The sequence below is a fragment of the Podarcis melisellensis genome (genome assembly GCF_964234715.1).
Source record: "Podarcis melisellensis genome assembly, chromosome: 2".
Classification (NCBI taxonomy): Eukaryota; Metazoa; Chordata; class Lepidosauria; order Squamata; family Lacertidae; genus Podarcis; species Podarcis melisellensis.
The window spans coordinates 114263261-114283734 of NC_138529.1; the positions used below are offsets into that span (position 1 = coordinate 114263261).

Sequence of the window (20474 nt, forward strand, 5' to 3'; positions counted from 1 at the left end):
TCCTCTTCACTTTCCTAACTCACCAAAGTCTCTTTCTTAAAATTTAAAGACATGGGTTTCCTGTTCTCGGGCACCAGAGTGCTTAAATCCACTATCATTGTGCAAACCTAAATTTACTGTAGGCAGTTGGATCCCTCCCCCAAAGGAGTGACACACTGGATGCATCTGGGTAAATAGCTGTGTTATCTTTGCAACATAAATGAGCAATGTCTTCAATCTGCACCCTCCCTCTCTGTATCCTCCATCTAGGTAAGTAAGAGTCATGGTCAGAGTTCAAGGACACGTGAAAACACTCAAGGAAAATGCAGAGCAGGGTCTGTAACAAGTGCGGCTGGAGAGGATGAATGTTCCGAGGGCATAAAGTCTTGAAGAGCCACTCTGCTGGGGTTGTCCAACCCCTGGTAACAAGAAGGGTTAGCGTTATGAAGATTTCCCCCTTCAGCAGAAGAGTGCTTGGGTTTTCCACAGTGTTATCACAACTGATCTTAAACACTCCATCCATTTGCACATCCAGAATGGTCCTGATTCCCAAATCTCTCGGCCATTTCCCCCGCCCTCAGGAAACAATATCCTAAGCAATTTGGGACCAAAAAGGATTGCAGTCAACAAGAAAAGGAGGTGTATGTGTGTGTGTGTGTATGTGTGTGTGTGTGTGTGTGTGTGTGTGTGTGTGTGTGTATATATATATATATATATATATATATATATATATATGTATATATATATATACACACACACACACACACACACACACACACACACACCGCATTTTCGCACCATAGAGCGCACTGGACCATAGGGCGCACCCAGTTTTTAGGGGGGGAAATCAAGAAGAAAAAAATTCCCCCCCCCCAGCCCCAAAGAGCAACGTACAGGCTGCACACAACCTCTCCCTGTCGGAGGGGTTGCGCGCAGCTATGGAAGAAGGCAAGGCAGCGAGTGGGATGGATCCCGCTCGCTGTTTTGGCTTCCCCTTTAGCCCCTGCAGCCTCTCCTTGCTGGGAGATGCTGCACAGGGCTAAAGAAGCCATAGCCCCGTGCAGCCTCTCCCTGCCAGAGAAGGCAAGCCTGCATTCGCTCCATAGGACGCACACACATTTCCCCTCAATTTTTGGAGGGGGGAAACTGCGTCCAATAGAGTGAAAAATACGGTGTATGTATATGTGTGTGTGTGTGTGTGTGTGTGTATATATATATATATATTTGCTTTCGTAGATTTTCACGGGTACAGGAATGCAGGTTTTGGTGTCCTCGGGTGTCTTCCCGTGTAAAAGTTGGGGTGTCTAGGCGACGTTTCGACGAGGTCTCACTCGTCATCTTCAGGCTGGTGCTTTCGGCTTCTTGTTACTGGAACAGAGCAGGATCTCAGTGTTTGAGTTCCTATAAATACTGTTGAGGGGGTGTGGTGTATAGCCTCCAATGTTCTGGGCAGAGAGGAAGTTCCCAGGCTAGTGTGCCTTTTCTTCTTTTGTTCCTTAATTACTTGAGGGATATCTTGAGTGATTTCTTGAGTGATATCCTGAGTACCACTTAGGTGGGTCATTAGGTGTGGATTAGTTGCTAAAGTCTTTGTGTCTTGACCTCTTGAACTTTGTGAAGAGTTTTTCTGAGAAGATGGCTGTACTGCACTTAGTTGTGCTCTGGCTTGGCTTCGTGTATAGGGGTGAGCTGTGGTTTTGTGGCCTGTGTCAGCCAGATCTGTGTAGGGATTGCAGGGGGGTGCAGCATCCGGAGGTGCCACCATGGTTTGGCTACTGGATGGTGTCTGTAATTTATCTGTGGAGAGGGTCTGGGTTTGGGTCTGGTGTGGTTGATTGGTGATGGCGTTCTGTGTGCCTCTGGATCTGGTGTCAGTTTTTGTGGGGAGGGCTAATTTCCAGATGTCTGGCAAGCGGGATGTGTCGTCACGCTTGTTCATGTTGTGAGGGTGTTTCTCTATCTCGATGGCTTCCATGATTATTCTCTTGTGGTGATGTTCCATGTTAAAGAGCAATTTGGAATCTGCAAAATTAATTTCGTGTCCTGTTTCTTTCATGTGTTGGAAAAGAGAGGAAGTTTTTTCTTCTTTTTTGACGGCATTCTTGTGTTCTGCGATACGTGCATTTATTCGTCTGTTTGTTTGTCCAATGTACGTGGCTGGGCAGACTTTGCAGGGTATTTCATAGACCCCTTGGTTTTCCAACTGGATTTTATCCTTGGGGTTTCTGAGGATATTGGCTATTTTTTGGTTGGTGCAAAAGGCTGTTTTGATATTGTGTTTATGGAGGATTTTGCTAATTTTATCTGTAGTGCCCTTGATATAAGGAAGGAGGGCCATGCCATTGTTTTCTTCTGTGTCTTGGTTTTTGGGGGGTGTTTCTTTTTGGATTAGCTTCGTAACCCTGTTTTGCTGGTATCCATTGGCAATTAACACATTTGAGAGATTCTGTAACTCAGTTGTCAAGTGGTCTTTGTCAGCCAGGCGTTTGGTTCTGGAGATGAGAGTCTTGGCTACGGAGTTTATTTGTGCAGGGTGGTGGTGTGATTGTGCATGTAAGTAGCGGTTGGTGTGTGTTTTTTTCCGGTAGATAGTGTGTCCTAGGGAGCCATCAGGTTTTTTGTAGATTAGGACGTCAAGGAAGGGAAGTTGGTTGTTGGCTTCTATTTCCATAGTGAATTGTATTTTGGGGTGTAGGTTGTTGAGATGTGTGAGGAAGCTATCCAGTTTTTCCTTCCCGTGTGGCCAAATTACAAAGGTGTCGTCAACATATCTGAGCCAAAGTTTGGGTTTGTGTTCTGACTTGTCTAAAGCATTGGTTTCAAAGTGTTCCATGTACAGGTTTGCGATGACCGGTGAGAGGGGTGATCCCATAGGTGCTCCTTCTATCTGTTTGTATCTTTGTCCATTGTGGATGAAGTACGTGTTGGTTAGGCAGTGGTTGGTCAGGTCCAAGATGTATTCGGGGGGATTGTATTTGTTTTGAATGGCTGTCAAGGCTTCATTAATGGGCACTTGTGTGAAGAGAGATACAACATCGAAGCTCACAAGTAGGTCATTAGGATGTAGGTTTTGCTTCTTTATTGTTTCTATGAACTGGAAGGAGTTTGGAACGTGTGAAGAGATGGATTCTGCATAGGGCTGAAGTTGCTTGGCGAGAAATTTAGCGAGATTTTGTAGAGGTGAGCCTATGGAGCTGACTATTGGTCTGAGTGGTGTTCCTTCTTTGTGTATCTTGGGGAGGCCGTAGAGTTTGGGGCATCTGGATGATTTTTCTCTGGGGATGATTCTTAGCTGGATTTCTTCACTGATAGGAGAGGCTTTTATTTTGGATTTGGTGGTTTTTTCCAGATAGGTGGTGGGATCTGTTTTTATAGGTTGGTAGGTAGGATCTTGGAGTAGATTTGATAGTTTTGCTTGGTAGTCCGATGTGTTCATCACAACAGTGGCATTACCTTTGTCTGCTGGGAGAATGATTATGTTGTTGTCTTTCCTCAGGTTGGTGAGTGCTTTCTGTTCTTCTTTGTGTAAATTGCTTCTGGGTGGTTTGCTGGAGCAGAGGATGTTGGTGACTTCAAGTCTGATTTTATTGGCTTCATCTGGGTTGATTTTGGTTAGGCTAGCTTCGACTCCGCATATGATGTTTTCCGTGGGGATGCGTCTCGGGGCGACTGCAAAGTACATTGGACAAACAAACAGACGAATAAATGCACGTATCGCAGAACACAAGAATGCCGTCAAAAAAGAAGAAAAAACTTCCTCTCTTTTCCAACACATGAAAGAAACAGGACACGAAATTAATTTTGCAGATTCCAAATTGCTCTTTAACATGGAACATCACCACAAGAGAATAATCATGGAAGCCATCGAGATAGAGAAACACCCTCACAACATGAACAAGCGTGACGACACATCCCGCTTGCCAGACATCTGGAAATTAGCCCTCCCCACAAAAACTGACACCAGATCCAGAGGCACACAGAACGCCATCACCAATCAACCACACCAGACCCAAACCCAGACCCTCTCCACAGATAAATTACAGACACCATCCAGTAGCCAAACCATGGTGGCACCTCCGGATGCTGCACCCCCCTGCAATCCCTACACAGATCTGGCTGACACAGGCCACAAAACCACAGCTCACCCCTATACACGAAGCCAAGCCAGAGCACAACTAAGTGCAGTACAGCCATCTTCTCAGAAAAACTCTTCACAAAGTTCAAGAGGTCAAGACACAAAGACTTTAGCAACTAATCCACACCTAATGACCCACCTAAGTGGTACTCAGGATATCACTCAAGAAATCACTCAAGATATCCCTCAAGTAATTAAGGAACAAAAGAAGAAAAGGCACACTAGCCTGGGAACTTCCTCTCTGCCCAGAACATTGGAGGCTATACACCACACCCCCTCAACAGTATTTATAGGAACTCAAACACTGAGATCCTGCTCTGTTCCAGTAACAAGAAGCCGAAAGCACCAGCCTGAAGATGACGAGTGAGACCTCGTCGAAACGTCGCCTAGACACCCCAACTTTTACACGGGAAGACACCCGAGGACACCAAAACCTGCATATATATATATATATATATATATATGTATACAGTAGTGGAATTTCCCCACCATTCTTATTAAAATATGTTGTATCAAGAACATTTCTAGACTAGGTAGGACTTGGAACAGAATTTTAAGAGCTGGGGGCAAAAGGATTGACAATTACTACCAGTTTTACAATTCTTCTACTGTTTCCAGCAACTGAACCAGACTCTTTGGAAATTACACCATGGATGGGAAATTCCGGGTTAGCCAGGGCAAAGGATACAATCCTTTCTCCAGCATAGATTCTCTGACTTCTAATAACACACAACCCAAGGCTGAAGCTACTCCTCCAATGAGGGTTTCTCTTCTTCCCCACTTTCATTTAGATCCTCCCCCCGCCCCCAAATCACATTTATTGACATTCAGCCAGGAACACTTTCTGTGATTTACACAGCTGGAGCCTTTAGTACCACAACCAGTCTGTGTGGATTCTTTCATGTCCTAAGACAGAAGACGTAGCACTCAGGCTGCGCATTTGTAAGTTTTCACCTTTGTGTGGATTCTCTCATGCTTAATAAGATTTGACCGCCAGCTGAAATACTTTCCACAGTGGGAGCATTTATATGGCTTCTCCCCTGTGTGGATTTGCTGGTGCTGGAGGAGATCGGAGCCCCGTCCAAAACATTTTCCACACTCGGAGCATTTATATGGCTTCCCTCTTTTGAGGATTCTCTGATGTCGTAGAAGGTCAGAGCGGTGCCCAAAGCTCTTCCCACAGTCGGAGCATTTGTACGGTTTCTCCCCTGTGTGGGTGCGCTCGTGTGCCAGGAGACCCGAGCTCTGGCTGAAGCTCTTCCCACACTCTGCACACGTGTATGGTTTCTCCCCCGTGTGGGTTCTCAAATGTCTAACGAGAGCTGTGCGTTCACAAAAGCTTTTCCCGCACTCGGTGCACCGGTACGGCTTCTCTCCAGTATGGGTCCTCTCATGGGCCAAAAGGCCCGAGCTCTGGCTGAAACTCTTCCCACATTCTGTGCATTTGTATGGCTTCTCTCCCGTGTGGGTCCTCTCGTGCGCTGAAAGGCCCGACCTCCGGTGGAAGTTCTTCCCACAGTCTGGGCAGGTGAAGGGTTTCTCACCGGTGTGGGACCTCTCATGAGCCACGAGGGCTGAGCTCTGGCTGAAGCATTTCCCACACTCCCCACATTTGTACGGCTTCTCCCCTGTGTGGATCCTCTCATGCGTGATTAGGTGGGACTTCCGGCTGAAGCTCTTGCCGCACTCTGCGCAGTCGTAGGGCTTCTCCCCTGTGTGGGTTCTCTCGTGTGCAATGAGGTGGGACTTCCGGCTGAAGCTCTTGCCGCACTCTGGGCAGCCGTACGGTTTCTCTCCAGTGTGAAGTCTCCGGTGCCTGTACAAGCTCGAGCTCTGCTTGAAGGTTTTCCCACAGTCCATGCACATCTTCAACCCCCCAGAGTTGTAGATCCTTGCCCGGATCCTGGGCTCTTTCAGATCCCAGGGGCCCTGGCCATAAGGTGGAATAGGGATGTCCTTCTGTTTCTTGTGGCCATCTGAGCCCTGGCGGCTTCCAGATGTTTCTCCCGTCTCAAGGATGTCCCAGTGGTCTCCTCCAAGAGACGTGCCGTCTGCCTCAGAATCTTCCTGCACAAGGTTGTCGTCGTCCTCAGTCTCACTCACCTTTCCATCACCTGCTGAGAGAAGCAGAAAACCTTGAAGTGATGAATCCAACCATTGAGCTTTATGGTGTTAAAGCTAATGAAACCTTTAGGCATGGAATTAAATAAATCCTTACCGAGTGAAACCGTGTCCTCATCTTCTTCCTGCTTTAAGCTCTGCTCCTGCTCAGTGTCTGAGGGAGGCAAGTCAGTATCAGAAAGGTCTGTGGCCAATGCCTGCAGTTAAACATTAATAAATGTGAGTCAGAAAGGAGCAGAAAGGTTTAGAAACAGAAAGGTGTCTCTCATGTGTGTTTTTTTTTAAAGACAACTTTTTACATGAATAATCGTGACCCCAAATGATATTAGCCCTCCGGAAAAAACCTATTGTATCAAAGCAGCTGAGGAGAGCCAAGCTAGTCAGAATAGGCCGAAGCCTGCTGAAGTGGTGGAGGCTAGAGTGGCACATTGCTATGCTATTAAACAAGACAATCTTCTTTTGAAAAATGCTGGGGAAAATATTTGGATTGAAGGGAGGAGATTTCTAGGGTTAAAAGATACAGGTTCGCAAGTCACTATAGTCCACCCAGAGATAATCTGTCCCACCAAAATAATTCCAGGAAAAGTTATGCGATTAAAAGGAATTTCAAAACACCCTGAGGTATTACCAGTTGCAGAAATCCATGTTAAGTTCCAAGATTGGTCAGGGAAGTGGCAGGTTGCTATTTCTGCGGAGATTCCTACTGCTGTGCTGATCAGATGGGATCTCTTAGAGCATGTACAGAGTTCTTTTGTAGTTACTCGCTCAAAGGGGGGTAAACAGTCACCTGATGCTGAGGGGAATGCTACTGTTGCCAAAGGAGGCAGAGCTGAGGAACAGATCTCTGAGGGGAGAAATGAAGCCCTCCTGGTTCCTTTTATAAAAAACCAAAAACATAGTTTTGCCCAAGAACAGAAAGAAGATGCTGATTTAGTTAATTGTTTTGAGGCAGCCAAATCTGACGTGCCTTTAACCCCTGAAAGTCCTGAGCAATTCTGTCTAAGCAATGGACTGTTATAAAGAGAAGTCCTTGACTTGCACTCATTATGGTCTTAGGGCAGTCACACACAATCCCAGTTTCAATACAGTACAGTGAAAGTTTGGGGCAGGCATGCTTCTTCGTTTCCAATCAGTGCATGTCCTGTAGCTTCCTGCTGAACTCCTGTAAGTTTTTATACCACTTAAGTTCCAGTGTGGGTTTCTGGGTCCCACTTTTTACAGTGCAAGAGTCCCGCTCCACACAGCAATAATGCGGTAACATTGTGGAAGATCACAGAACAGTTTATAAAGCAGAACGATGGATGGTCCAGTATGAATCCATCACTAATACACCATTTTTGCATCAATGGGCACACCCACACTACAGATTTCAAGAGCTTTTACAATCAATCCTCTCTCCAAAGGAACTCTGGAAATTGTAGTTCTGTGAGGGGAATCAGAGGGGCTTCTCCTAACAATTCTCAACACCCTTATAACAATACAGTAATTTATTACTTACCGTATTTTTCGCACCATAGGACGCACTTTTTCCCCTCCAAAAATGAAGGGGAAATGTGTGTGCGTCCTATGGTGCGAATGCAGGCTTTCGCTGAAGCCTGGAGAGTGAGAGGGGTCGGTGCGCACCAACCCCTCATGCTCTCCAGGCTTCGCACACCTCTCCGCAAGCAGCAGGAGCCCAGCGCTGAGCTCCCGCTGCTTGCGGAGAGGTGCCTGCATGCCGAAGCCTGGGCGCGCTGAGCTCAGCGCGTCCAGGCTTCGCGGACCTCTCCGCAAGCAGCGGGAGCGTTCCCGCTGCTTGCGGAGAGGTGCCTGCATGCCGAAGCCTGGGCACGCTGAGCTCAGCGCGTCCAGGCTTCGCGGACCTCTCCGCAAGCAGCGGGAGCGTTCCCGCTGCTTGCGGAGAGGTGCCTGCATGCCGAAGCCTGGGCGCGCTGAGCTCAGCGCGTCCAGGCTTCGCGGACCTCTCCGCAAGCAGCGGGAGCGCTCCCGCTGCTTGCGGAGAGCTGCCTGTTTGAGGGCTGGGGTCGGGGGAAGCTCTAGCTTCCCCCGCCCCAGCCCCGCACCTGGGGGGGAAATAATTTTTTCCCCTTTATTTCCCCCCCAAAAAACTGGGTGCGCCCTATGGTCCGGTGCGCCCTATGGTGCGAAAAATACGGTATATATCGCCCATCCAACTGGGTTACCTCTGCCTTAAAGGTAAAGGTAAAGGTACCGCTGCCCGTACGGGCCAGTCGTGTCCAACTCTAGGGTTGTGCGCCCATCTCACTTAAGAGGCCGGGGGCCAGCGCTGTCCGGAGACACTTCCGGGTCACGTGGCCAGCGTGACGAAGCTGCTCTGGTGAGCCGGCACCAGTGCAGCACACGGAAACGCTGTTTACCTTCCCGCTATAAAGCGGTACCTATTTATCTACTTGCACTTAAGGGTGCTTTCGAACTGCTAGGTGGGCAGGAGCTGGGACCGAAAGACGGGAGCTCACCCCGCTGCGGGGATTCAAACCGCCGACCATGCAATCGGCAAGTCCTAGGCACTGAGGTTTTACCCACAGTGCCACCAGCATCCCTCCTTAATAAACTACAATTCCCAGGGTTTAGGGGAAACCCTGACAATTAGAGTAGTATAAAAGTGCTAGAAATATATAGTGTGGGTAAGTCCAATGACATATTACAGAATACACTTGCCCCCCTCCCCACCAAAAAAATCCCCACCAATCTTGGTGGGATCCTGATAGAATTCCCCCCCCCAAACACTTCAGAAACTGCAATGTAGGTGTGAGAAAAGCATCCATGGAGAGTGAATTCCTTCCCTCTCACCTGCATGCCCCATCTCTCTTTCTCCTGCTGCCTCAGTAGGAAATCCTCTGCCAGGGCCACGACCTGAGCACAGATCTCTGGCCCTTGATCCTGAACCCAGTTCTCCATTTCGCAGAAAAATCGCTGCGGTGCCACTCAAAAGCGTTCTGAAACAAGCAAGTGAAATTGTTTCTTTTATTTCCAGAGTGTCCTTTGTAAAAAAAACTGACAGGGGCAGCGTCATACAAAAGCGCAAGCGATATATAAATACAATGGCAAAGACATATTTACAATCATTTAGTAGTGTTTTCATGGGATCTTGGGTTTTATAGTACCTGCTGTGCACCACCTTGATATTTTATATGTGTGGACTGTCTACAAACACTTAAACAAATAAATACATATGTATAGATCAGGGCTTGGGTAGCTATGGCCCTCCAGATGTTGCCAGACTACAACTCCCATCATCCCTGGCTTTGCTTGCTGGGACTGATCTGGAGGAGGGCCCCAGGCTCTCCACCCTCCTTCACTGTAAGATATTTTCCAGAGCAAGCTTCTGTTAGAAGCATAGGAGCTAAGCCCTGCAAAATAAATAGGTCACACTACATGCAAGGATGCCAAATCCATAAATCTCTCTCTTTCTCTCTGGATGCACAATTCATTGCTGAATTTATTATGAAGCCACATACCAACTAGGGACAGCATCCCAGAGTTACTTCTACTAAGAGCTAGCCTGTTAATTTCGGTGAGAATAATGCAGTTGGGTAGAAAAGCCCTTTTGTTTCAGAGCAGCAGATCTAGTCCACTTCTCCCTCCTCGGTTTGCATTCTGGTGAGTGGCAGGCAGGCAGGAGGGGAAGGAGATCAGGGTGCTGTTAGCGGTTTCCCCCTTCGCACTGCCTTCTCCTGTGTCATTTCAAATGCCTCCTTTGCAGGGAGAGCTTCTCCTTTCCCCCAACCGCCCCTTTCCTCTTCCATCTCTATCCACGCACCTCTTTCTCTTTCCCTGCACCAGCCAGCCGCCGCCTTGGTGATGCAACCTCCTTTTCAAGACATCTCTGCAGTCCAAATTGCCCAGAGGCTAGCAATATTTAAATATATGTATATATTTTAAAAAAAAAAATCCACGAAGGGGTAGGAAGCACCACAAACCACCCAGTTTACTATCAGCTACAGGAAAAGGCCATAGGCAGCTTCCTTCTCAGCTGTCCAGGCCTCTCTGTGCAAATGCAGCTCTGTTGATTTAACCCTTGGGATCTCATTCTCGGGGAAAGAAGGGACAAACGGCTTCAGGCCTCCATTGGGGAGGAAAGGGGAGGGTCTTTGCAGCCACACACCTCGATCTCTTGAACGACTGCTGCTGTGGTCCTTTTGGCTGCAGGCAGGAGTTAGACCGGTGCAGCTTCTCTCTTTCTCCCCCCCCCCAACTTTTTTTTAAAAAAAGTTTTGTGTATTGCACTGCAACACAGAGAGAGATGTATCCATTCGGACAGTAAATATTTGGGCCTATTCAGAAGATTGCAAATATCACAAGGTCAGGGGGAACATCGTTCCTTTGAAGAGCATCCAATTGCCTTGCAAAAAGCAGAACTTTTTACCAAGATGCTACCAGTTTAGCAGAAGAGATCCACGTCGTTACATTTAAGAGACTTTGGGGAGTTAGGAAAATGAAGGGGAAAGGCATTGAAAATTATGGGATGACTGAATCATTAACAGGAAGGCATTAATGAAGCAAATCAGGATGGATGCTCAATAAACAATTCCACCCAGAGTTGTCTCAAGTTATTTATTTCAAGGTCAGAAATAAGAACATAAGAGCCTGCTAGATCAGGTCAGTGGCCCACCTAGTTCAGCATTTTGCCCTCACAGTGGCTGACAAGATGCCTATGGGAAACTCACAAGCAGGATTTGAGCAGAAGAGGCCTCACCCCTGATGCAGCTTCCATCAACTGGGGTTCGGAAAAATTACTGCTTTTAACTGTGGAGGCAGAGCACAGCCATCATAGCTAACATCCATAGGGAGCCCTCTCCTCCATGAATACAGTGGTACCTCAGGTTAAGTACTTAATTTGTTCTGGAGGTCTGTTCTTAACCTGATACGGTTCTTAACCTGAAGCGCCACTTTAGCTAATGGGGCCTCCTCCTGCTGCCACACAATTTCTGTTCTCATCCTGAAGCAAAGTTCTTAACCTGAAGCACTATTTCTGGGTTAGCGGAGTATGTAACCTGAAGCGTATGTAACCTGAGGTACCACTGTATGTCTAATCCTTTTTAAACCAGTGCTTTTTGTCGGGGGGGGGGGAACACGCATATCCCTAAACATTTTGTGACTCTAAGTTTGGCCTCATTGAGGAGCAGTATTTCAATATGAGTAGGAAAATGAGAGTACCCCTAAACATATTTTGTTTGGAGGGGAAGCACTTTAAAACAGTTTAGGATAGTGTTCCTTGCTACCTCCTGTGGGAGTGAGTTCCAAAGATTAACAATGTGCCACATTAATTTCTACTTCTTTTTGCCTGCCCGCTCCTTCCCCCCTCCCCCCGCAACGCGCATGCGGCTAAATTTCTACATTGTCTTATCTGTCCTGAATCGTCCAACCTTGAGTTTAATTGGAAGTCTTCAAGTTCTAGTGTTACAAGGGAGAAACTTTTCTCTATTCGCTTTCTCCGTGCCATGCATAATTTTTACACTTCTATCATGTTGCCTCTTTCTGACCTGTTCTCTAAACTAAAAAGTCCCAATGTTTCTTTCATGGGAAGGGGAGCTCACTTCATCCCCTCAATCATTTTGACAGCCATTTTCTGAAGCTTTTCCAAATCTACAATATCCTTTTTGGGGTGAGCCAGCCAGAACAGGATTCCAAATGTGGTCCCATCATCGATTTGTATCATGGCATTATGATACCTGGAGTTTATTTCCATTCCCTTTCCTATTGAACCCTAGCACATTTTCATGGCCGCCGCACACTAGGTCAGTGTCTTCATTAAAACGATTTACTACGACTCCAAGGTCTCATTCCTGGTCTGTCATCCCATGAGTATATATGAAATTCAAATTTATTTATTTTTGCCTCAACATGCTATCTAGGCGATGGGGAACATCCCCAACCTCTGCTATCTCTATGCCTGAAATATACTCAGAGTCTCAAAGTGATTTCATGCTCTTTATTCAGCTCATAGTGGTGAGGAGGAATGAATGAAAGTCCCTTCAAAGTATCTGCTTTATATACATTATTTACACAATGGGCTGCACATGATTGGCTAATTCCGGAATTCTACTGTAAGCCAATCAGGTTGTGGATTCACTTCTATCTGGAGCATGATTGGGTGGCTCCTGCTAACCAATCATACTGCTGAATTGTTCTAAGACCAATCAGACTGCTGCATTCTGAATCCTATTGTTCTAGGACCAATCAGACTGCTGCCTTTTGGAGCCTATTGTTCTAGGACCAATCAGACTGCTGCAGTTTGGATCCTATTCAACTCAGTACATGATAAGGGTTGGAAGGGACCACAGAACCAACTAGTCCATCTCACCCCTCCCCCTCAAATGTTTCCCTCTTCCTCAGAACAACTCTCTCTTCTACCAGGAGTGGAAAACCTTTGGTGCTTCATATGCAGTCAGACTGGGGAGGGTGAATTTCTCACAGGCCCAGGCGTAAAGCCTTGGGAAATAATATACAGTACAAGGAATTGAAAAGGATATTCAAAATAACTTTTGTAAAACAAACCAGCAGCTTTTATTTTGGGAATTAAATAGGGACAGAACTACCTAAACTGTATAGAAATGTATTTTTATATGCTATTACAGCAGCAAGAATGCTACTCGTCCAAAAGTGGAAAGAAGCAGAAGTCCCAGCAAAGGAAGAATGGATACAAAAACTTATGGAATATGCAGGAATGGCGAAACTTACCAGAAGAATAAGAAATCAAGATCAACAAACTTTTTATAAAAGAATGGAAATAGTTTATTGAATATTTTTTTTCTGTTTTATTAAATTTGCTTAGTAACATAACATTATTATATATATTCTATAAAACAAAGAATACAGAACAAAAATTCATTCATACTACAATGCCTAACTACATAACAATATATATGGTTTCTGGGGAAAAAAGGCTTACATAACAAAATCAATTCAAAATACCATCCGGTTTACTTGGTTTTTTTTCTTTCCCCTTCCTCCCCACTCCAGCCCTCCCCGTCCCCGGTCAGGCCTTCCTTCTTCATATCTTTATCCATGTACACAGTCTGTTCATTCGAGCTTGTATGTTAGGGTTGGCTTCCTCTCTTTCTATCCAGTTCCTGTAAAATGCTCATTTATTTGTGATTCTTTGACATTTATTTTCCTATCTATCCTCTGCCACTATCTTTGTGAATATTTCTGATTGTACGTATTCAAAAACATAATCATTCCATTTTTCCATATTCCATCTGGCCTTTTCTTTCCATCCCAAAGCAGTAACTGCCATTCCAGCTAGAATCATAATCTTGTACAACTCTTGCTTATTACTCTTTACTTTGTTATTTCCCAGTATTCCCGCAAATAACAAATCCCTATTAACTTCTATGTTTATTTGAAATAGTTCAGAATTACCTTTATAATATTTTGCCAATATTCCTTAACCAGATTACATTCCCACCACATGTGTGAATATAGTCCTTTTTCCTGACCACAATGCCAGCATTTGGGACTAAACCCTTTCACTATATACGCCATTCGTGCCGGGGTTCTATACCATTTTAATAAAAATTTTCTACTTAATTCTTTATACTTTTCTATTTTAATATTGTTTATATTCTTCATCAGTTCTTGAGCCGTGTTTGGATGGATCATACCTTCCTGCTCCCATTTAATCTGCATTATCCTTATCATTCTTTCTTTGTCGCTTATCATCAGTTTATATAACATCCCTGCTATCCTTTTCTCCGTTATTTGTCTTTTGTTCAGCACCATATCCATTTTCATTTCTGGTTTATTGAATATTTACAGATAAATTGCAATCAGATAAAAGCATTAGCAGGATTATTGTAATAACCTGCAGTTTCATAAGAGTATGTATTTAAAGGAGATGAGTAAATGAGCAAATAAAATGAATTTGGATATGCAGAAGATATTAAAAAATAAATTTAAGGAACTGCAGAAAGGGGGGGGGAAAGGAAGTCAAATTCTGAAATGTTAAATCGATGTTAATGTAAAACTAATGAAATGTACAAACTTGAAAAGTATAAATAAAAACTAAAAAAAGGCTTGCAGGGCTACTCTGCCTGGGGTTCTCCAACTCTTGGTAAAAAAAGAAGGGTTGGTGTTATTAATATATTCCCACCCCCTCCAGTGGAAGAGGGCTTTGGGAAATGGGTTTTTCAGAGTGTTATCAGAGGGAGACATTTACAGCTGGTCTTAAACACTTGATCTACTCTCACGTCTACAATGGCCCTGATTCCAAAATCTCTCATCCACTTCCCCCTTCCTCCATACACTTATTCATACAGAGCAACCATTTGGATGTTTTTAAGCACTCCGAATTCCACCTCAGGAAACAATATCCTAAGAGATTTGGGACCGAAAAGGATTGCGGCCAATGAGAAAAGGAGGTATACAGTCATGGGAAAAAGAAAGTACACCTTATTTGAATTATGTGGCTTTACACATAAGGACATAATAAAAAACATATGTTCCTTAGCAGGTCTTAATATCAGGTAAATACAACCTCAGGTGAACAACAGCACATAATATGTCGCATTGTGATTTATTTAACAGAAATAAAGCCAAGATGTAGAAGCCATGTGTGAAAAACTAAGTACACCTTTGATTCAACAGCTTGGAGAACCACCTTTATCAGCAATAACATGAAGTAATTCTTTATCAATCTCTCTCATTGTTGTGGAGGAATTTTGGCCCATTCTTCTTCACAACGTTGCTTCAGCTCATTGCTGGCATTTGCTTATGAACAGCTCTCTTAAGGTCCCACCACAGCATTTCAATTGGGTCAAAGTCTGGACTTTGAGTGGGCCGTTGCAACACCTTGATTCTTTTCTTTTTCAGTCATTCTGTTGAAGATTTACTGGTGTGCTTGGGATTATTGTCCTGTTGCATAACCCAGTTTCGACCAAGCTTTAGCTGTCAGGCAGATGGCCTCCCAATTGAATCTAAGATACTTTGGTATACAGAGGAGTTTGTGGTCAACTCAATGACTGCAAGGTTCCCGGGTCCTGTGGCTGCAAGCCCAAATCACCAACCCTCCACCACCACGCCTGACAGTTAGTATGTTGTTTGTGCTGATATGCTGCGTTTGGTTTTCGCCAAACATGGTACTGTGCACTATGGCCAAACATCTCCACTTTGGTCTCGTGTGTCCAAAGGATGTTGTTCCAGAAGTCTGGTGATTTGTTCAGATGCAACTTTGCAATCCTAAGCTGTGCTGCCATGTTCTATTTAGAGGGAAGAGGCTTTCTCCTGACAACCCTTCCAAGCATATTCAGTCTTTTTCTGATTGTACTGTCATGAACTTTAACATTTAACATGCTAACTGAGGCCTGTAGAGCCTGAGATGTAACTCTTGGTTTTTTTGCAATTTCTCTGAGCATTGCACGGTCTGACCTTGGGGTGAATTCAGGGACGCGGACTTATAAAAAATATTGGGGGGGCCCGGGAAAGCTCATGAATAATAAATAAGCTCATGAATATGCAAATAAAGTGGCGCCGCCTCCTCGTGAGCGAATAGGGGAGAGCGTGCTGCGCCTATTAATCAGCTCCAAAGGAAATTGGGTGGAGCTTTTGCTCGGGAGGGAGGGCAGGAGGCATGCAGCCCGCCCCTCCCTGTGCATTTTGGGCTGGGGGAGGGGCGGCGATGGCGCTCTGCTGGAGGGGCGCCGGAGATTATTGGGGGGGCAGAGCCCCCCCAAACGAATTTTTGAGGGGGCTCGGGCCCCCTCAAGCCCCATGGAGTCGGCGCCTATGGGTGAATTTGCTGGGACGTCCACTCCTGGGAAGGTTGGCAACTGTCTGGAATGTTTTCCACTTCTGAATAATCTTTCTGATTGTAGAATGATGGACTTTAAATTGTTTGGAGATGGCCTTATAACCCTTCCCAGTTTCGTGGGCAGCAGCAATTGCTTCTCTAAGAGCGTTGCTGATGTCTTTCCTCCTTGGCATTGCGGTAAAACACAAATGTGTGCATTCACAGTTTTCCCCGCACTTGGTGCACACATATGGCTTCTCTCCCGTATGGGTCCCCTCATGGGCCAAAAGACTCAAGCTCTGGCTCAAACTCTTCCCACACTCTGTGCATTTGTACAGCTTCTCTCCCGTGTGCATCCTCTCATGCATCGAAAGACCCGACCTCCGGTGGAAGTTCTTCCTGCAGTCCAGGCAGGTGAAAGGTTTCTTGCCAGTGTGGGACCTCTCATGCGCCACGAGGGCTAAGCAGTCGTAGGGCTTGTCTCCCTGGTCATAAGGAGGAACAGGTATGTCCTTCTGTTTCCCGTGCCCACCTGAGTCCTGGCGATTTCCAGATGTTTCTACCATCTTATGGATGTCCCAGTTGTCTCCTCCAAGGGCTGCTCCGTCTGCCTCAGATTCTTCCAGCCTGAGCTGGTCCTCGTTCTTCTTCTCACTCAGCTTTCCATCACCTGCTGAGAGAAGCAGAAAACCTTGATGTCATGAATCCAACCCTTGAGCTTTGTGGCGTTGCAGCTAATGAAACCTTCAGCCACGGAATTAAATAATGAAGGGCCCCAAAGAACAGAGCTTGGCGTCACCTTGAAGACTAGCTAATTTATTATGACATAAAGCCAAGAACAACTGACATGCCTCCTTCTGGATGTTGCTGAACTCCAGGAACCATCAGCCCCAATCAGCATGGTCAATAGCCTGGGAAGATCAGCACTGAAGCCCAGCAAAAACTGGAGAACCACAAGTTCTGTCCAACCCCTAGACTAGAGCCCAGCAGCACATGCATGGAAGCATCAGCGCAGCACAAAAACCAGAACTCGCATTAGGAATCTTTCAGAGAGCGATCAAAAATAAAGGTGTCAATAGCACAATGGTAATTATGATGTAACTACAATTGAAATGCTGTGTATGGTTCCTGTTGCTGCACCTAATTCCCTCCCCCCCCCCCCGAGTTGGAAAAGGGATCCAGTGTCTTGAACAGCCCCATACCTTCCCTCATGGAGAGGAAAACCTAATAAAAGATACTGAAAAATAATAAAGCATTGCTGATCATATGAAAATAAAAATAATGTAATGTTAGCTTGTCCAGCTCATGCAGTTTAGCAGATTTCAAGGATTTTTGGTGCAGTATGCACAGCCCCTGGTAAGAGCATCCCTGAACATGTGCAGATTGCATCCCTCTATAGCAAGAATTCCTAAGGGAGGAGTGGGGAACCTTAGGCTCAAGAATTAAATGTGGCTATCCAGGCCTCTCTATCCAACCTTGGGAAGTCTTCCACTCCTCTCTGTCCCCACCCCACCAAGGTTTTTACATTGCTGGAGTACATCCCTCTATTTGCCTGGTGCAGAGTTAAGAAAAGAATTATCTGCCCCCTGCAGAGTTGGAATGTAGTCTACTATAGAGGATGTAAGGGTTAATTTCACTGATCTGCCCACTTTTGCTTGTGACCTCGCCTGGAGATACCGTATTTTTCACTCCATAAGATGCACCTTTTCCCTCCTAAAAAGGGGAAATGTGTGTGTGTCTTATGGGGCGAATGCAGGCGGGTGGCAGGTGGGAAAAGCTCCGCTTTTCCCCAAGGAGGGAGAATATACTGAAGCGGCCAGTCAATCCCTTCTCCCTCCTCAGGGAAAAGCCCCAAGAGCCGCACGCTCTTTAAAGGGTGCACGGCTCCTGTGGGCTTTTCTATGAGGTGGGGGAATTGCCATTCTCCCTCCTGGGAGAATGCAAGCGCCGCACACACGCTCCAAGTGGCTCGTGAAAGGGAGTGCTGAGCAGAGCCTGGGATGCATACAGGCTCAGCTCAGCGCTCCTTTTTTTAAAAAAAAATTCTTGCATTCCCCTTCTAAAAACTAGGTGCGTCTTATGGAGCAAAAAATACGGTGTCTCATGAGAGAATGTGGCTCTTGAGCTGAAAAACTTCTCCGCTCCTGTCCTAAGTGGGCACAGTGGAACATCTAGGTAATCTAAAGCTCCATCACCTCTCATTTTAAAAATTTAAGTGCCTGGGGGGAAATAAATCCTTACTGAGTGAGACCATGTCCTCATCTTTCTCCTGCTTTAGGTTCTGCTCCTGCTCAGTGTCTGAGGGATGCAGTTTGGTATCAGAAAGGTTTGTGGCTGCTGCCTGCAGTTAGACATTAAGAATCATGAGTCAGAAAGGAGCAGAAAGGCTTAGAAACAAAATGGTGTGGTGTGTGTATTTTAAAGGCAACCTTTTATAATAAAGAATCGTGACCCAAAAGACACACTTCTCCCACCTAATGCTATCACAGTATGAATTGAAATACAAAACTGAAAAGCAGGATGGGCCACATTTTTCAATGGAGACTAACATGGCTGCTACTCATAGGTAAATGGAACCTCTAGCTTCAGAGGCAGTACACAACCAGACGTTTTTATTCTGCATTCAAGATGATTTGTGCTCATTATGCTATCAGGGCAGTCACACACAAACCCACTTTCAATACAGTACAGTTGTACCTTGGTTCTTGAACACCTTGGTACCTGTACGTTTTGGCTCCCAAACACCGAAAACCCAGAAGTGTTCTGGTTTTCGAATGTTCTTGGGAACCTGAATGTCTGACGCGGCTTCTGCAGCTTCCGATTGAGTGCAGGAAGCGCCTGCAGCCAGTCGGAAACTGCGCCTTGGTTTTTGACCGTTTTCAGAAGTCGAACAGAGTTCTGGAATGGATTATATTCAAGAGCCAAGGTACGACTGTACTGCAAAAGCTTTGGGGCTTGCATGCCTCTTCACCTGAGCGCCCCATATTTCATTCTCCTGCTGCCTCAGCAGGAAATCCTTCACCAGGGTCACGACCCAAGCACAGCTCTCCGGGCATCGAACCCGAACCAAATTCTCCATTTCCCAGAGAAAAAGAACTGCAGCCTCACTCAAAAAGTTTATGAAATAAGCAGGTGGATTTGTTCCATTATAATTTTCCCAAAGGAAAAAATTGTCAAAAGGTTACGGGGCAGCACCATACAAATATGAATGAAATTCAAACAACATATAAATATTAGTGTAAAGGCTAGTGTTTTCATGGGATCTTAGGTTTCGTTGTACCTGCTGTGCACCACTTTGATATTTTATGTGTGTGGACCATTTAAAAAGGTAAAGGGAACCTTGACCATTAGGTCCAGTCGTGACCGACTGGGGTTGCAGCACTCATCTCACTTTATTGGCCGAGGGAGCCGGCGTACAGCTTCCAGGTCATGTGGCCAGAATGACTAAGCTTCTTCTGGCGAACCAGGGACCGAGCAATAGGAACTCACCCCGTCGCGGGGATTCGAACCGCCGACCTTCTGATCAGCAAGTCCTAGGCTCTGTGGTTTAACCCACAGCGCCACCCACGTGTGTGGACCATTTACAAACATCTTAAACAAATCAATAGAAATGTATGTATAGACCAGAGGCTGGGTAGCTATAGCTCTCCAGGTGTTGCCAAACTACAACTCCCATCATCCCTGGCTTTGCTGGCTGACCGGCACTGATCTGGAGTAGGGCCCCAGGCTATCCACACAGTCATAATCAGAGCAGGCTGCTGGTAGAAACATGGGAGCCAAGTCCAGCAAAGTAAGTTGACCAGTGTACATGCAAGGATGCTAAATCTATGAAGAACACAATAGACAGATATTTTTAAAGTGACAATTTAAAGATATATGGTATATGTATTCATGGTTGATTTCTTAACTTGGGGTGGTATCCCAAAGTTATTTCTACTGAGAGCTGACCTACTGAAATTAACTGACATGACTCATTTTGGCCCATTAATTTTGATAAGAATAATTTAGTTGGCTACACGACAATTTGTTTCGATTTCTGAGAGTCAGACTGACATTCCATAATGATTTCTTTCCATCCAAAACATCCTGAGAATGGGCTTCATTCTGTTTCAGAGCTGGGGATCTAGTCCCCTTCTCCCCCCTCGGTTTGCATTCTGGTGGGTGGCAGGCAGGCAGGCGGGGAAGGAGATCAGGGTGCTGTTAGCAGTTTCCCCCTTCGCTTCTCCTGTGTCATTTCAAATGCCTCCTCTGCAGGGAGAGCTGCTCCTTTCCCCTAACCGCCCCTTTCCTCTTCCATCTCTATCCACGCACCTCTTTCTCTTTCCCTGCACCAGCCAGCCGCCGCCTTGGTGATGCAACCTCCTTTTCAAGAAATCTCTGCAGTCCAAATCGCCCGGAGGCTAGCAATATTTATAAATATATTTATTTTAAAAACCCCACGAAGGGGGAGGGAGCCCCACAAACCACCGAGTTTCCTATCAGCTACAG

At 45.7% G+C, this 20474-nt stretch overlaps 3 protein-coding genes and 1 long non-coding RNA gene across 7 annotated transcripts in view; 1 reads left to right on the forward strand and 3 right to left on the reverse strand.

The window, feature by feature from the left end:
* Positions 1 to 20474, reverse strand: part of LOC309363231 (uncharacterized protein) — a gene marked incomplete at its 3' end in the record, with an annotated part of 107914 nt that overhangs the window by 40036 nt on the left and 47404 nt on the right. The window lies entirely within an intron of this gene.
* Positions 1 to 20474, forward strand: part of LOC309365429 — a 62550-nt gene that overhangs the window by 23255 nt on the left and 18821 nt on the right. The window lies entirely within an intron of this gene.
* On the reverse strand, positions 4579 to 20466 carry LOC309364887 (uncharacterized protein). Of its 3 annotated transcripts, none has more exons than XM_081902863.1 (4): positions 20298 to 20466; positions 9047 to 9192; positions 6333 to 6432; positions 4579 to 6231 (listed from the first exon to the last, which is right to left on the reverse strand). In XM_081902863.1, the coding sequence occupies exons 2-4, from the start codon at positions 9152 to 9154 to the stop codon at positions 5042 to 5044; spliced, it is 1398 nt and encodes a 465-aa protein (XP_081758989.1). In that variant the 5' UTR covers positions 9155 to 9192; positions 20298 to 20466; the 3' UTR covers positions 4579 to 5041. The 3 variants fall into 3 exon arrangements, with proteins under 3 accessions (XP_081758989.1, XP_081758990.1, XP_081758988.1); XM_081902864.1 differs by lacking the exon at positions 20298 to 20466 and adding an exon at positions 10017 to 11058 and having other exon boundaries at positions 4579 to 6228; XM_081902862.1 differs by lacking the exon at positions 20298 to 20466 and adding an exon at positions 10017 to 11058.
* Positions 15634 to 19233, reverse strand: LOC309365009 (uncharacterized protein). Of its 2 annotated transcripts, none has more exons than XM_081903104.1 (3): positions 18684 to 19233; positions 18228 to 18327; positions 15634 to 16656 (listed from the first exon to the last, which is right to left on the reverse strand). In XM_081903104.1, exons 1-3 carry the CDS (start codon positions 18945 to 18947, stop codon positions 15959 to 15961), a joined length of 1062 nt encoding a protein of 353 aa, XP_081759230.1. In that variant the 5' UTR covers positions 18948 to 19233; the 3' UTR covers positions 15634 to 15958. The 2 variants fall into 2 exon arrangements, with proteins under 2 accessions (XP_081759230.1, XP_081759229.1); XM_081903103.1 differs by having other exon boundaries at positions 15634 to 16659; positions 18684 to 19169.